The sequence below is a fragment of the Phasianus colchicus genome, chromosome 1, assembly GCF_987193195.1.
Source record: "Phasianus colchicus chromosome 1, bPhaCol1.hap1.1, whole genome shotgun sequence".
Taxonomy (NCBI): Eukaryota; Metazoa; Chordata; class Aves; order Galliformes; family Phasianidae; genus Phasianus; species Phasianus colchicus.
In genome coordinates, this window is record NC_143436.1 from 184822832 (window position 1) to 184841450 (window position 18619).

Consider the following 18619-nt stretch of genomic DNA (forward strand, 5'->3'; position numbering starts at 1 on the left):
GAGGAACTGGGATAATTGCCATAAAAAGGCAAGAATGGATTGTGGTCTGATAGAAGTTCTGATAGATATAGATTTTCTATATGCACAGTTCTGCATATCAGCAAAAACAGGTCATTACACTTTTCCGTGACATTCCTAACTAATTTAATGGAAGTCCTGATATAATATTCCATTTAAGCCATACCCATTTTGAAATCGAAGTCTCAGTTCTAATGGTGGCTATGGCAATCTATTTTTATTTTTAGAATGATCCTTTTGACTTCTTAGTATTTTGCAATGTCACTTACCCTGTAAACATGCATTTCATAAAGTAGTGATTGGGGATTATTAAAATGTCAAATGAAAATATCAAAAAGGAAAATATTTGCTATAATTGAGTCATCCGCTATTACATTTTTCCCCAAAAAGGTTAAGTGTCTTTTTGAAATCATCTTTTTCCTTGTGATTTTTTCTACACAAATTGTTTCAGTATAAGACAAAGAAACAATACTTTTCAATAGAACTTGAAATGATCATGTTGTGCTTTTGTGCCTACATGGCTATGGGTTGCTTATGACACCTAAAAGAACATTACACATTCCAGAAAAATCCTAGAAACTACTTCACTATGATGAATTGTCCTTGGTGGCTTTCTGATAAAGCTCTTTCAAGATCTTTTAATATTCTAGAGAGCTTTTATCTCAGCGGTTAATTTGTGCTCTTATTTAGAAATGTTTGTTACTTATAGTTCCATGTTAAAAGATCCAGCCTCCTTGTGGCTTTCAGTTATTCAGTTATGAAAGTAATAACTGCCCAGGAAAACCAACATGGATCAGAAATTAGAAAGATGCAAAAATTATTTGAATTTCCACAGGCAGTATACCAGATTCATTGTTTTCTTTTTGAAAATCAGGTAAATAGAAGATTGTTGCTGTTGGAATCCAGAAACGTCTGTGGCACTCTGTTCTCTGCCAACATAGTTCAGGAGCTGACAGGAGATAGATAAAAGTCAATAAAAAGAGAATTATTTATTAAAAAGATCTAATGTTACAAGAACAGTACACAGGAACTATTATATTACTGTGTCTTCCACGTGTTATATACCATTATATATAGTATATATACAGATTGTATACATTATATCTAACATTTTGATATGGACCATGATGGTATCTTTCTTTTTCACTGCAAAACAAATTTTCTTAATAGTTGTTCTTTTCCGGACAGATATTGTGGCATTATACAAAAATACAGTCTCCCCAATGACGTTAGACTGCACTATTACAAACTTTTACATGAAAAAGGAAAGAGCTCTTCAATGCAACTAAAAATGTCATGATAAGGAAACATTCTACTACAGAGTAACAAATGTGTAATATGTAGGTACTGAAACATTTAAAACATGTATTTTGCATCTAAATATATTAATAAACATATTTTGTTCATGTTGAATATAAAACATATCCCTTTTTGTCCCTGCATTACAAATGCATTACCTGATGGTACATCAGTATTTCTATCTGCATTTTGTACTAGAGATTGAGATATAGCTAGATGTAGCTCTATCTCCTCATTGGACCTCCATTCTTCTTATAAAGCACAGCCATTTATTGTATTCAGAAAATTAACTAAACTGTCACCAGTAGTGACTCTAGCCTTTTTGAATACTCTAAAACAGACTGCATTGGCAAGCATCTGTATAAAAAATAGACAAAATTATGCTTAGCAAATTTATAAAATAGCCGTTTTATTTTTTGGTTCATCACTTCATTCTTGTTTATTTTAACCTTTTGAAGAATGATGGGTTGCTAGAGCAAGCTCTCTGCTCAGTAGCATTGCTGCTGCTTTGCAAACCACAACAGGTAGTTATTTCCTTTGAGTTTATTCTTCGGTGCATTTCACCTTCTTGACTTTCACCTCATAGGCTTTCCTACAAGCAGGGGTGGATAGAAGCAGGTTTCCTGTTTGTAACTATACAGCATTCTGGGCTCAGCTCATTATCCTGCCTTTGTTTATCTAGTTTTAACTAAGTACCTTTGAAGCTTACATCTTCAGAATTTTTTATTTTTTTATTTTTTTTTAATATTTGTGGGTGTCATAGAGTGACAGAATCATAGAATATCCCAAGTTGGAAGGGACTCATTAGAATCTTCAAATCCAACTCATGGCTCCACACAGAGCCACCTGAAAACTAAGCTATATTTTGAGAGCATTGTCTGAATAGTTTTGAACTCCGGCAGCCTCAACACCATGACCACTGCTCTGGGAAGCTTGTTCACTCTCTCCATGAAGAACCCTCTCCTAATATCCAATCTCCACCAACAAATAAAGTAATAAAGAATCAAATTGAATTGTCTGTGAAAAATTCCAGTGTTAAAATTCAAAAGGAATGTAGTCATCACTCAGATTTTTACCTAGCAAGAATTGCACTTCCTTGGCTACTATTTTAAAGATACTAAGAAAGGGCATCATTGGAGTATACCATCTTATTTTCAAGTATTATTTTGCTAATGAGCTGGCGAAATAACAGCATTTTTGTCACAGAACCTATGAACCAAAAGACATTTGCATCAAAATTTTTAGAAGAACTATGCTATTAAGACTTGCCTCTTAAACACTTTCGATTTTTTCCCAGATGAAGTTCATTCATTCTTGTCTTAATAACTAGTCATTCATGGTAAAAAAACATCCCTCATAACAGCACATGTACCTTAAATGTACAAACACACACATCATATACAATGGGGATCATTTTGATTCAGGTGCCAATATATAGAAATGCCTTCACATGTAGAAAAATTGTCCAAATTTTGTATTGAGTGAAAAAAGTTTATGGACAGTAAAAGCAGAGATTAGAACTGATAGCACACAATTCCTATCAGAATAGTTTTATCTATGGAGCTATGGAAATAGTTCTAGGTAACAAAATAATTGTAATAATGCTCACTGATAATTATACAAACATTTTTTTCAAACACACTGTTGTCCAAGATTTATCCTGCTACAGTATGTACGTGTGAATGACTACATTCCAAAATATTAATGCTCTGTTATATGCCTTTATATATGCATTAACTGGATTACCAAATATATGAAATATAGAGTGCTATCTAAAAAAAATGGACCCAGAAGAAAAACAAAGAAGGATGTGGTTGGAAAAGGTAGCTTTATCTTCTTCAATTGCTTTATTTGTCCACTTAGCAGTCTAGCATATATCATGTTTGAATGCCCAGTGGAGTTTTCACTGCCATATGCATTAGGAATTTTTTTTTTTTTTAATTTCCTATTGAAAATAAATACTTAATTGCTTTGACATTAAATCATGCAGTATTTGATGAAAAACAATGGCACTTGTTTCCTTTAAAGTTTATATTCAATTATTTTCAGTTACCTCAAAATAAAATGAATGGCTTATTTTCAACTCCATTTTGCCACTTTTTGAATGCTCTGTCTAGTATTGTATTGACAATATATAGATATATTTCTATTTTAATGTGTATTTATGCATTTTAAGAACAAACTCTCGGTATTTTTGCAAAGCATACATATGTCAATTATATTTTTCTCTCTTGTCAGTAAGAACAGCCAACTATGTGGAATGCAAGAAGTGTTAGATGAACTTGTATCAAACTTTGTTCTCTAGTTAAAGAAAGTTGTTTTTTTTTCTGAACCAAATGGATGTACTGTACTAGACACCACTGTTTAAACACCTAATGATACATAATTGGGGTCACCAAAATTGAACGTATTATAAAAGTAAAGTACATTTGACAGAAATTACATTTGCTTACAAAAGTTTATTACATACAATCTGCATATTTTTGGGCCAAGAAATGTCCCCTTTCCCAGAGGACTTTTACAAAAACTTAAGAGAAAAAAACCTGATGAATTTTTGACTGTGTCTCCAAAACTCTTCTAAGTGCACCACAGGTATTTCTATGGGTCTTCAAGCACTAGCTTGGGTTTCCTGTTGCTCCACAGACATACAACTCTGTCCCTTGTTGTCATCAAGCTAAAGCAAATAAATAACAGCAACAACAAAGTCTGCAGTCTTCACCAGGAAGTTGAAGGAACCATGAGTACCAAAAGCAATGTTACAGAGGATGAGGAAGTAGTGAACATATGTAAGGTGGACTGAGCACTTGTTACTTTACCTCCTGAAATGGAAAGGAAAGTAATTAAAGAAGTGTCATTGTAGACAAATCTCAGTACATTTAGACACTAAATTTTACTCAAAATTTGTATTCTTTAATACTGAACAAAAGTCTAACTTTTGGGCAGAGCAAATCCAAATTAGGTTCCCTAGACAGACATAAGTCTCTATGTCTCTGGTAACTGTACTGGAATTTGAAACACCTATTGCCCGTGTAGACATCCATAACTCAATTAGTTTTCTAGATGTAACCTTAAAAAGGCACAGATTTCTTGTATGTTCTATGTTTGTTCATCAGGCCCACATAGATGCCTGAAATACTCTTAAGAATCTCAAATGGTGTTACATGACCATGTCGTAGCATAGGGAATAAATTATTGCTATCAGTGATTTTATCTAACTGGTAGGGAACTGTGAGAACAATTTTTTTCAGGTAGAGAGTAATAGAGGTTTATTTGCTTTTTAATGAACATTGCTATAATTGTCATATCTGCCACTCTTCCAAATATAAGTGTAACCTTACCTGCATAAGATGGAACTCTAATCTGGGGACTAGCAGTCCCATCGCCTCCTTCACTGACTGCACAGACCTCAATAATGTAGACACCAACATCAGGAAGAATTACCACTGCGGAAGTTTTCTGTGTTTCTATAACTTGACTGTTGCTTTGGCCTTCTTGCCTAAGTAACACCTATGGCCAATAAAGTAGATAATGGTCATAGAGATCATTCAAGTTACATACCAGACATTCTGTGCATATGATACAGTCACTGAAATGTTAGCTGTTTCACGATTTTGTTAAGGAAAGCAGTTATCTACTTTTACATCTATCGTCTTTGCCCCCTCTCCTCCCACACCATATGGCTTCCAAACATTAACAGCCAAGTATATTAGTGATTAATGAATGTGAAAAGATTTTGAATAGGATCCTAAGCAAGGATATAGGACTTGCTGCCTTCCACTGTTAGGTGTTACACAATATTTTTTCAATTGACAAACTTTCTTTAAGATGCCTTTTGGGTATCATTTGATTAAATTCTTATTCCCAAATCCATATGGATATTCACAATTTTGATGAAAGAATTTAGCTTCAAATGTAAGAAAATGCCCTAAATAAAGTCCTTACTGTCTACCTTAGCTGGCTAAGTCAACTCCAAATAGCTCAGATTTTTCCCTGTGTCTCCTTTGAAACTTAGTACATGCTTATGTGAAGTGGTAGAAATGTACTTAGCTGCCTTTTTGGTATTTCAGCATAAGGGTTTTTGTTTCCAGAAAAAAAAAAGAAAAGGTCTAAGAGGTGTAAAAAAGCATCCACTCAAAGTTTTTCAGGATCTCAGCAGTGCTGATAAAGGTTAAATAATTTTCTGGCTTACTGAATCAACTTATATTTTCATGGTGATATTTCTTCTTGTATCTAATGCGATATCAGATTGTAGTCTAGAGAAGTGGTAATGCATATGCTTCAGGTTACCCACAAAAACCTCACTATGAACGTAGATTCTTTTTCTTTTAAATTTAAAATTTAAATGAACTCCACCACTTTTTATAATTTGTCAAATAAGTATTAATTGGTATTTTGCTGTTTAGAACTTCATGATTTTAAATGCCAGAGGACTGTTGAACATCAACAGCATAATAATTAAAAAAAACATTAAACATAAAAAATTTTGTATTTCCTTCATAAAAATATTAATTTTAATTTCATTATAAGATGTCTCACTGTTCTGCACTTCGTTAGCTCCTACTGTACATACAGTCAAATTGAAGTGTTCATAGGAAAGTAATCTTACTGGTAGCCACTTCTCAGCCAAATATGATGAATTGATACAGTCAGAGCTTACTTAGTTTATAATCTCTGTTTGAAAGTCCTAACACAGAAAATATTGGGATATTTAGCACTTTTCAATTTTATTTATTGCTTTTTACAGTGAAAACTGATTTCAGATAATCTGTGTAGTATACATACACAAAAAAACTGCCAAGAGAAAAAAGGAAGATAGAGAATAAGAAGAATTGTTTAGAAGAGAGGAAAGTTTGTGAAAAAGGGGAGGCACTGACCTTGTATCCCATTACCTCAGATTCATTAGCTAGAGGTCTGACTGGCTCCCATCCAAGAGACACATGAGAACCATCCTGTATCCACATAACATTACTTGGTGCTTGGCTGGGAGCTGGGAAGAAGAAATAACAACATATACATAAATAAATTTTTAGAAAGTTGCTTTAAAATCAAATCAAAATTGTGTCAGTCTTTTACTATATTTACAACTACAAGTGTTAACAGGCTCCCAGCTCTGGCTGGAGTTTTGCTATTATTTTTTTCCTCCATATTCCATTATATTTTTTTCCAGAATTATCATTTAATAGATTGTTGTGGATTGTCTCAACACAACCCATAGATTCTTCAGAACTTACAAACTTGAACTGTTTTATCTCCGTCAAAAATACATTATATATTGGGAAAATTGTCTTTGTTATGAATGTAAAGACATATGAATTCACATCTCTATATAGAAACAAAGCCACATATCAGAGCTATAAGTGATTCCTGATTATTATACAATATATATGTATTTTATTATATATAAAGAGGGCAGAGTTTGCCTTCTGACTGCTTCTTTCTTTGAGCAAAGTTACTGAGAACACTTACGGGACTTCTTGGTCGCTACACGCACAGCAGTGCTAGGTGGTCCATACCCTGCAGCGTTGTATGCCCGCACAGTTAGGTGATATAACGTATTTCCCTCTAACCCTGTCAGAAGGAGAGATGACTCATTTCCTGCAGTTTTCACCTTTTCTGCTGCTTCTTCCTGTTCCATGTCTTTCCAGTAACCAATCTGCCAACAAATGATCAAAGGAAAGATTAATACAGACATCTGGAATGCTCAAGATTTACATATTTTCTTGTGGTACTTTTCTTTGCCAGTTCTGCCTGTTTGTCTGATCGTCTTTTTGACTGAACATCATAGAACTACCTAAAGCATATTGAATTGCAATGCACTGACAGAAAGATGTGACTAGCAAGATCAAAGATTAGAAGATGAGCACTGGCAGGAAGTCAAAAGTATTTCAGGAAATTCAAGAGGAGCTCAATCATTTTTAAATTACAAGAAGTATCTATCTTCAGCCTGGAACGCTCAGGCCATATCTGTTCAAAAATGACATAAGCAATATTCACTTCCCGGCTCTGTAGAGCTCAGAGCTGCCAGGTTCTTAATCATTGTAATGAACAGGAAATGACAAAATACCTGAGGAAATCTTGCACTGAACTGGAAAATCTTATCTGAGTGAAAAGAAGGAAGTGTATACAGTTTTAGTTCTTGAATGTAGACGTTTCCTGTAAATATAATTTTGATTTTTGATTTGTCTGCCCTTTCTTTTCAGACAAAGCAAGCCTAAATTTGGTGGTTTGTGGTCCATATTGCTGGTGTTTGCGTTGAATTTATTATAATTTCAAAGAAGGACTAATACTGAGCTACGAATTTGTCTAGTCTCTTTCCTCAGAGGCAGATATGTGCAGGGCTTAACTGGAAAAAATGTCTCTTTCTAATGTATCTAGGTGACCTCCACCTAGTTGTCACAGGGCACTGCTTTCCCTAACGAAAGATGTCATTAATATACCATTCAAACAGCTATATTCAGTTTACTATTTTTAATGATGAGAACTACTTCCACTTATTCCATGTTTTGACCTTTTCTGTGAAATCTGTTATTTCATGATAAGTTATTCATATTATATCTGGATGAATTTTCCTCTGAGAAAAAGGTCATGGGAAATATAACACTTTTGAGAATTTATCCCAGAAAATACTGAATGAAAAAGCACAAGGGGTTCATAGAAAAATATGACCAATGAGTACAATACTGATCTTTTATGCTATGGCAGTCATTAAATATATATATGTATATACCCAGAAAGACCTGAGGTCTATTGAGGTCATATCTTCACTGGAATAAAGTGGCTGTGTTCCCTTTGATGGAGTCTGTATCAGTTTGATCCAACACAAATATCAGCTTCCTTAATTGTAAAATATATGTACATATTGCATTAATTCTTACTTTGATTACAGATTAGATAGCAAATCTAGCTATGTTCAACAGTTGTTGAAATAAGATTCTGAAATACATAGGTATTTCACTTCCTGACAGCTTGAGTAACATTGTTAGTATCTGTAGCAACATCTATTCACATCTTCCTTGGAAGGAAAAAAGAATTAACAACCGCTCATTTACATTTTAAGACTGAAGATCGAGATATTATCTGCTGGGCAGTTAGATGAGTTCATTTTACTTCTAATGCATCTTTACAATTATCTTTATAATATTGAGAGTCACATAGTATTATTAGTGTATGAATGGATAATGAGAGAGTTGTCCTGAAGACCCTATTAACCAATTAGTCAACTCTGCCAAAGATCTAACAGAGAATGATCAGTAGGAAAAGTGGTTTGCCCAAGATCACACAAGTGGACAGTGAGTAGACAGTGGCAAGGATGGAAATGCAACAGAAGCAGTGAAATTCTTATTCTAAGAAAGCCAGGAAAAAAAAAAATTTGAAGTAGCTCAGTAGGTCTCACTGTGGTAGCTAATTCAGAGCACACCATGTCCCAGTATACATGACAGTAGGCAGAGCCCAGGTTTTGCACTGAAGCTTTGTTTTGTTGTGAAAACATGATTTTCCAGATTTGCTGCTCTCCATCATGGGTTGTAAGGCACTGAAGTTAATTTTATTTTCTATGTTAAGTCTGCAAAAATAATCATAGCATATTCCTTTACTACTGCTACACCACATGACAAAGGTGTTGCTCCATGGCATAAGGTTGTATTTTGGAGAATTAATATATACGCTTTATTAACCAGCAAAAATGTGAAATACAAGTGGCAGTGTTTTTATTTCAATATCTCCTGTACTTCAAAGCCTTTAAATGTTTGGTCCCTGCTTTTAAAATTCTTCTTAAATTTTTACCAAGTGAGTTTGGACTTTGATCTCAAAATGGGCTTCTATCTTTCTATATATGAATACAACTATGTGTTGACCTAAATGAGCTCAAGGAAAAAGTGATTAAAGAACTCAAATGATTTTTAACGAATGGGAAAGCTTACACTGATTTGTACTGGGATGGAAATACTGCTGATCTTAAAAATTGTTGGACAGGTTTCTTAAAACAGAGGACTTATGTACAGTTATATGTACATTAAAAAAAAAAAAAAAACTAGTTATTTTCTGTAGCCTTAATTGCTCAAAAGGGATTTACTAGTTTTCATTAATGATAACTTTGAATACTAATATATCATACAGCATAAATTACAGAATCACAGAATTGCAGGGGCTGGAATAGACTTCAAGAAATCATTGAATCCACGCCCCTGCTAAAGCATGTACCCTACAATAAGTCGCACAATCTCTCTAGGCAATCTGTTCCAGAGGTTCTAAATCACCTATTTCAAAATACCTGTTCCAAATCACAAAAGTTTAATGCATATTTTAAAAAAGAAAAGAAAAAAAACAAAAAACATTTGCTTTGTTTAATACATTATTGCTTGCAAGGTTTTAAAATTTTTCTGTTCTTTCTTTTGTTTGTCATCTAGAGAAAGTTTTCATATCCGGTTTCCAGGAAACCACATCTTTTTGATGGAGAGAGGGCAATAATGATTAAACAACGGAGAAGATACAGGAACACGTTGTCTTCTGCTTTGTTCTGACAGTTTATTAAATAATCCTGGAAAGTAAGACATCATATTCATAGACATTGCTACCTTAACATTTTTGAACCTCTAATACTCACAGACAACTTTCTCAAAGTTTTAGGTCTAAAGATATCTTAAACAATAGTTTTTTCTCCCCAACCAGTTTATATGATGTTCATGACAGCACTTCATAATAACTAATTGCAGGTCCTCTTCTCTAAATTCAGTACAGTAAGAGTTCCAGTTTGGATATTCTTTCTGTTGGCCACAGTTCCAAATAAGGCATTTCAAATATGAGCCTGAAGTAGCTAGATGAATAGAGGTGTTTTTTGAAGGCTGGATAAAACACAGAAAATTTCTGGTTCTCTCTGATTTATCAACACCAACAGTTCTGATGTAACTGAAAATGAACTTGGAGAGATCTCAGAGTACAGAAGGTGCTTGGAAGAAGGAAAGAAAAGTGAGCTGAAAGAACTGCTGCTAGCCCTGAAAAAGAGAAGCCATGATTCAGATTTCACACAACTTGTTCTTATTATCATTCACGGAAAATCTATTGGCTCCTTGAGCTTGCACAGTGTGCGGTTCCCTAAATATTAGCAGTGGTGCAAAAGCAGAGGTAGAACCGAGCACTTAGGACAGGAAAAGTACATCTACTGCTCTTTTTGCATCATTTCAAACTACTGGTGTGAGTGTTTTCAGAACAAGATGAAATGTTCCTGCAAAAATGCCAATCAACCTCAATTACATGACTCTCATCATAATGATTGCTGACTAAAAAGGAGAAAGAAAACACTGTTAAGTAAGCCTAGGCTTTGGGTCTTCCCTGGAATATCTTGCATCCTCCTCTTTTTTCAGGTACTCCTATCTTCAACATAGTCCTGCATACACCTAAGATGAAGTCTGATATTGGAGCTCAGCACTGAGAAGTATCATCAAATATTTAGTCATATTTTCCTATGAAAAATCAATAATTTTTAGGTTTCTGATTTTGGTTAATAGAAAATAGCAGTCTTGTAGCAAACTATTCATGACACAAAAGTGAATGCATGAGACACACATGACACTGCAAAAAGCGTGGATCTCTTGAGACCATCATGAAAGATCTAAAATGTGATCCATACCCCAGGGACTTGAAAAGCTGTTGGAATCCTGTGAGAAATGTTTATAGCTGTCAGGATTTTAGAGGGATTTGTGTAATTTTATAGGCTAAGTTGACATATTTAAAGCTATCCAGTTGTTTATTACATGTTTGGGAAAATTCATTCATTCCAAAAGTAAAGTTTAGTAAGTTTGTATTCAGGCTGATGAAACCCTAATTCCTCTTTTTCTGTCTTGCTTTACTAGTCTTTAGTAAAAACAATGATATACCCTTTCTAATCTACCTTAAGTAATACCTGAGTAAATTAAAAAAAAAAAATTCCAAAATCATATGGATGAAATTTTTATTGTATAAACAGACAAAGAACGTCTAAGGAACAGCAAAAACTTTTAGATGTTCCCCTTTGAAAAGAGATTCAAGATTTTCTGTTTTTTATCCATTTTGGTTGCAAGATAATCTTTTGATTTGCTTAGTCAAGCTCCTACCCCTTGGGGGAATTCAAATGGCAAAGACATGAGATTTGAGATCTGTACTTAATATTAGCTGGAAAAGAATAAATAAAATAAAAAATATGTTCTTCCAGACAGTAATTCTTTCCCTTTCACTTCTCTACTAGTGAGTGACAAAGAAAATATTGCCTAAGGCTGAAATAGATTTTATAACCTTTAGGTTATGGATTCTAAACAGCATTAACCACACACTATATTTTTCTACCATTCTGACAAAGTTTTCAAGCTTCTTCTACTTCATCAGAGTGTAGCTGGCACATATTTAGTAAGGTTGAGCGGGCAGCTGACAAATCTGTACTGAAGTCAGGAATAATATGTGCTTTGGAAGATGCAAATGAGTACTGCAAACCTTGCATAAAACTCATGTGACATAACAGTTAACACTGCCTTTCAGGGATGACAATGTGCAATTGGACAAGTTACTGTGCCTTTCATTACTCCTTAGTACAAAGTGCAAACAGGGCTGGAGTGAAACTGGGTCACTCCAGGCTTGTCTGTATGTAGTAAATCCTCTGTCACTTTTGTTGATTAGAGACCAAGCATTCAACCACTAGAAAAATAACACCTCCCCCTTCTATAATACTACTGCTAAAAGGCTAGGAAATCTGAAGTGTGTGTAGGTGGTTGTCTCTGCTGTGGTGGCCATAGACAGAATACAAATTGAGACATAAGAACAGACTGGCTGGTCAGATTATTTTGCATGGGGTGGGGTGACACATTCTTTAGAGACAACATTGTAGTAATGGTCCACCATAATTCTATATTAAGAGATAGTTGTTAACAAAAAAGAAATCATTCATCTTTTTATCAAAGTCACTGGATTTTTGCTTATTTTTTATTTGCTATTTGAGGATTACTACAGCTACAGGCTGTATTCTGCACTGTCCTACATATGATAAAACCTTAAAAACCAGTTTTTAGCTTAAATTAGTGTTCACCAAAACTGAAGAAAGGGATGGGGAGGAGATTTTTTTCTATACAGGATCCTTCCTTTTGCACCAGAGGAATGGTTTAAAGAGATACTGTCAGTATTTAAGCAAAATTGGACTTCGAGTTCTTAAATTGATACTGGAATGCACTGACTCACTACACTGATCCTTTCAGTTATTATCTCCTTTCTGATGAAATCTTTCTCAAAAACACAACTGAAAACTCTAGCAATATCATCCTCAGATTGTGTTCTGTCTTGCTGAATCATTCAGGGCAGTACTATCTGTTTATTGAACAAAGGCAGCTGTGAACATCATTCTTTCTGGGAATGGGAATGAAAAAGGCAAATACTATTCCCTGAAATCAGTCTTTGTCAGAAAGTGAGCAAAGAAATTCTGACTAAAAAGAGGGAAAAAAAGTTAACCCTATCCTCAAATAAAAGCAACAGCCTCAAAAGAAGGCTCTAATTCCTTCATGGAGAGAGATAGAAAGAAGCAGGGATATATTTTTAATGTTTCATTTTTGTGTTGTGTGAACTAAAGATACTTTGCTTGAAATATTTACTCTGTAGTCTTCACACTAGAATCTTAAAACTAGTGTATAGCAGTGAGGAGACAAAGTGTTAATAAAGTTCAATGTTAATGACTACAATATCAATAACGACCTGCATATTCATTCCTACGAAGTCAATGAGGGCAGTAGAGCAATTAAGTGCTACTGTTGGCATTGGAACATGTTGCACTCCGTTGGTCTAAATACATTCCATATCCTCTGATATGAAGAGTCCACTGTTCTGTCCATCAGAGTCATCTATTACTAGGACTCATCAGTCGAGCTAAGGAGACTGATTTGTAGCAAGTAAGTAATGAAAGCAAAACACATTCAAGTTATGAAAGAATAAATTTCTAGAGAAAATATTTTCATCTGAAAAAGAAAATATCTGTTTTTATTTTAAAATGATGTAATTGTCACCTCACAGAACATTTTGAGAATCAATGTGATCGATGGAATGAGATGAGGGTAAAAATAGTAGGTGTAATTTAAAGACGCCAAAGATGCCTGAGAGGGAGTGAAAAAAAAAAGTCAGCTTTCTTAAGAGAGAAAGACAAGGTGCAGTGAGTAAGTTATTTCAAAGGATTTCCTGGCCTGGAAATTAAAGGCAGAGGTTAGTAACAAGTGCAACACTTCATTGTGGACAGAGACAATATTTGTAAGGTGAAAATAATCTCTATTGGATAAAATTTTGTTCTCCTTATACATAGCAGCCCTAAAAGTAAATGGTCAGGTATCATTTTTACTGCAAGAAGCAAGCTATACACAAATAGTAAAAATACTTTTAACATAAAAGAGCAACAGGACGAAAGCACAGTGAGAAAGAACTGACAGAGTTTGCAGAGTTCAGCATGGAAGTGTACGTAGGGAAGAAACTCAGACAAGTGATAGACCCGGCGGTTCTTGTTGTGGTCACAGCCTGAACAAATTGTAAAGGAATATCTAAGTAGCAAGAATCTTGCTACTTAGCAAATCATGTAGGAAAAAGAGTAAAGTAACTGTATTTAAACCGTGCAGTAAATGTGCTGTACTAGACATGGCTGTCCAGCCCAAGGCTGGGTGTGTGGTGGCTCTGGTGGAGCACGTTTTCGCTTTCAAAGCCACTGGTGATGGTTGCCTGATCCCAGCTCTTGACCAGATATGCTGTTGAGGGTACATATTGTGTTAGTGTGCTATTGAATTGCAAGACTCAAACATAGCTCAGAGACTGTTACAACTGGAGAGACTGACTGTAGAGACTGAATCAGCATACTTCTCTGTCAGGAGTCCTTTTGTGGTTACCTGAGAAGGACTGAGGAGGGTGAGGGTGGCATTGTTTCCTCAGGGGAAGTGTGGCAGGATCAAATGGTGTCATCACAACTCAGAGTAAAACTGGAACCTCGTAGGAATGGACTAAGTCTGATCTGATGTATTGGTTGGTAACTCTGCCCATGGCAGGGGGAAGGAACTTGATGATCATTAAGATCTCTTTCAACCTAAGGCATTTTGTGATTCTATAAAATCTTTTTGCAGCATGACAGGATCGTCTTAAGTTCTGGAGAGCAAATCTACCCCAGTTTTTCACTGGCCAACAGAACATGGGGCAACAGCAAGAGTTTCTCTTTTGGGTATTAAAGTATGATATTGTTGCTGGAGTTGTGTACTTATGATAGGACCATAACACTTCTGCAGATAAATTTTCTGGGGACTCAATGTAGTAGTGCTGGGATGCTTTTGGATCATGGCTTACATGACAAAGATTCAAAGAGTCATTGAAGAAGATGCAAGAAATAAGTACTTATTACTGAAACCGGATGCCCATGCCTCGTTCAGAAATCCTTTAGTTCTTTTACTTAATTCATATCTGATCTGGAGAAAGGAAATTAAGTTATATACTGAAAAGTGAGGGCTACTTTAATGTGAAATGCTCTCAGAGCATCTCTTTCTTCACAATTTCAAATACCACATATGCAGGCTGAAAAGACAAATAAAAGTTCTGAATTATTTTTTTACAGAATCTTTGAACTTGGAACATCATTTTAATTTGAACATAAGGCAAAGATGAACACAAACCCACATTTCTTAGTCAATATTAGAGCTATCGTGCATTTGCCAAAGGTTAATAACAAGAACATGAAGGATATGAAAAGTTTTAACTCAGAGTTTTCCTTGAAAATAAATTTTCAGGACTTGCTGGAGGAAAAAAAATATTTTTTCAAGATTTAAAATAAAAATAAACACTACACAGGAGATGAGTTTAAGAAGCTACATTAAATTCTGGCAACTTGTACTACAAAATTTTCAAACTGCATGCGCTGTGAGAGTAAACATATTATTCAATGATATTAATAATGTTAATTGCTGTACTGTAACTTATATTCGGATTCAACTTGTCAGTCATTGAGTATCCATTACTTTAGTATCTGCCTCAAATCTACTTCTTTACTGTCTTTTCTTTGCTATTGCAGACAAGAAGGAAAGGATCAGCACTCTTAAAATAACTAAAGTGGGTGAGATAACCTGCCCTGCCAGATCAGTAAATTGAGTCAAGCTGGATTATTTCTCGAGCAGCAGCATAGCCGAACCACAAGTTTAGGATGGATCACAGTGGCCCCAAAAGACAGCTTTAGTCCTAGTTTCAATCTGTTCCTGGAAAATTGGAATGTAAACTGGAGCCAAAGATACAACTGGACTCAGAGGACCAAAATGGTCCACTGTCAACGCTGGTTTCAGGTCCAGGGTCACGGAGGGCTGTCTCCAAGCCCTCCCTTTGTTTGTTGACAGTGCTGCTGCTGCTTCCCCTCCTGCCATCCAACCTTTTGTGATCTGCCCAGCAGATGTCCCCAGGCCGCTGCTGGATGAGAGCACAGGGATGGCAGAGACTGATTTTCTGTATATTGGTTGCTCTCAGTAAATAATAACAAGTTTGAACTGGTCACTTGGAGCTGGAAACAGTCAATACCTAATCTTCCCCAGCCTGTGAAAGAGGCATGCTGGGTCACTTGTGGTTCTTTCAGCTCTTTTTGAAGTGTCAAAGGGATGTTATGGGAACTGGTGTTGAACAGTTTTCAAGCACAAATAAATAAAAGATGTATCAGTGCTACAGCTGTGGCCATTGTTCTGCAGCTAGTTATGTGTATGCTAAAATGAGTATATTTTCTGTTGAAGTTTAACTACTCCACATGTTAACAGAATGCAATGCTAGCAAAAGCAACAAGACTTCTCATTATGATATTCTGTGTTCATACCTCAAATCCCTGTGGTCTTCCTAGACTTTCTTTAATATGTTTCCACGCAACAAGAATCTCTGATACAGACAAACTCGTAGCTTTGACATCGATAGGAGCAGCAGTGGGTTCTGTATTAAGAAAAATTGAAACAATAAACCTCCACTGTAACAACTTGTATTTATCAAAAACACTCCATCTGAAACTGTCATTTGCTTCCTTTATTCTACTTTAATACTCACAAGAAGGTATGACACTTATGGGGAACATGAAAAACTGAACAAGATAAAGAGATTATTATTGTTGTACTTCTTTATTTGTGTCATGCTACATCAATATCTTATTGCTGATGACGGGTGCAGTAAAATGTGACAGGATCCCTTATGATTTTTTTGAAAATCTTTTATGTTTGTAAATGACCTCCTTCCTCCCCCCACCTTTCATCCTACTTCATCAGCTTTGCTTCAGAAATAAATGGAGCGTTCATTCTCTTTCTAGCTTTTGAGTGCCTTTTTTCCAGCTCAGATTGAATGATACCTAACTATGGTGCTCAATCAATCCTATGAAGTATTTACTCTTTGAGGTCCTAGAATCGTTCCTCTCATTATCTGTGTTGTTACCACTGGCCTTTAGTCTGTGCTACTTGTAGGATGCTGTGTAGTCCTGGCTTTTTGATGATCTGGACCAGAAAACCTGTAAGTCTAGGGTGGTCATCCCTGCCGTCTCTCTCGGGTGAACATCCTTTAGTGCAGCAGGGGAATGGAAAAGGTGCACACCAATGGCTTAGGGCTGCCCAGTTTGGTTGCCGTAGTAAAGTTTTACTTTTCACTTTGAAATAAGTGAGCACTTCATAGAGATTCAGCTTCCTTTGGTGGCTGGAGAATTATCTGGGTAAATATCTGGGAGAGCTTTGCTGAGATATGCTTTGAACCATAGCAAAAATGTGTATCCTCGTTTAGTGCACTGTGGGAGTATCCCAAAATACTCATGTATTAATCCAAGACTTGAGCTAAAGAAGTCTTTTGGATTTTCTGCTTTACTACCTAAATGTTATTGAAAAGTTGCCCAAGACAAGGTATGGAGATAAGGCTTGAACACAGTACTAGCTTCTCTCCAATTTTCTGGTGAAGTTCACTTGCTCAGCAAAAAGGTTTGTATTCCTCTGTACTAGAAGAGTCTGCAACTTCTTCCTTGGCCTACTGTTCCTCATTACATTTCTAATGTGTTGATCTAATCTTGAAGGGTGGGCAGAGGTCCTGGCTTTTATTTTATGGGGAGGCACATCAAAGAACTTTGTAGATAATATATTTCGGAGGCTCATCTAACAAGGCTACAGGAAAGGAATTTCCTTATGGAACAGCCCGAGTTAAAATTATATATTTTTCTCATTGATCAAACTGCCTCAGTAAGATGTTTAGCTACTCTCCTTTCTCTGATCATGTTGCAGGAATTGTTCTGGCACTGCTGCCCTATACATTTTCTTTGATACGGATTGTACATATTTTTCATCCCTTTTGATGTTGGATTTTTAATGTTTGCATTCCTTTTTGATCTTCTTTTTTATTTACTTCTAAAGAAAAGAAGCATTTCTGATGTGATTCAAAATAGCATTCATCTAGAATGAGATTTATTAATAAATATTATATATGTATGAAACTTTTCAGGTAAAAAAAAGTGGGAAAATGAACTAAAAATATCTAGGTATATAAAAAATGAACTTCTGAATTTAATACTGAAAGAAATGTGCTATGAAGAAATGTATTCCTCATAATATGAATTTCTGTTCCATAGTTAAATTCTGCTTTCTGTTTTATGCACTACTAAGATTCGTGCAGTAAAAGGCATTTTCTAGTTTTTGTATTATTGAAGCAATTACCTTGTTGTCAGAAAAGATTGCAGTGGGATACGTAATTTGTGATGTACACAAAATGTTGGTTGGCAGCCTTTACACTTTCTATAAATGCAGAAACAACTTCCTCTTCATAGCATTCACTAAGGGTAGTTATGTATTGCTCAGAATAGGAAGGCTGAGTATTTCCTGATATTTTTAAAAATTGTTTTGAACAAATGAAGTAGAAATAGGTGTTTTCTTTTTATGTGAAGAAAATATATTTCTTACATATCCAGAAATTATTCACTGTAGTTTCACTGATACTAGACATTATGAATCTAAGTGTTCAGCAAAAAAACAGAAATTATATATTTAGGAATAAGGTATGTTATGACTGTTTGAAAGTTTATGGAGATGAAATAACATTTAAAATGGATTCAGATGGGATGAGGATCATATAATTTCTGGTGATATAATATACATTATGTGGTTCAGTCCAATGTCATGCTTTATTCTGTGTGTCTAAAACTAATGATAAGTTTGATAGGCTCATTGGTTTTCCCATTATGGTCACTGATGCTATGATCTTATTCTGTTCTTGTCATTATATTAAATCTATTGGTATCTTCCTGAGACCATGCTGACAGAAAAAAAAAAAAAAAAAAAAAAAA

General features: G+C 35.1%; 1 protein-coding gene across 1 annotated transcript in view; it reads right to left on the minus strand.

Annotated features, from left to right (window-relative positions):
* Window positions 1-3564: 3564 nt before the first annotated feature.
* The window catches only part of LOC116244468 (contactin-5), a 62032-nt gene continuing 46977 nt past the window's right edge, over window positions 3565-18619 (minus strand). Inside the window, exons 9-13 of the mRNA XM_090146801.1 lie at window positions 16139-16248; window positions 6784-6970; window positions 6192-6304; window positions 4656-4824; window positions 3565-4136 (exon numbers count right to left, since the gene is read on the minus strand). Of these exons, the coding sequence (XP_090002927.1) occupies window positions 4033-4136; window positions 4656-4824; window positions 6192-6304; window positions 6784-6970; window positions 16139-16248 (683 nt within the window). The 3' untranslated portion in view covers window positions 3565-4032. The remainder of the gene's footprint in view (window positions 4137-4655; window positions 4825-6191; window positions 6305-6783; window positions 6971-16138; window positions 16249-18619) is intronic.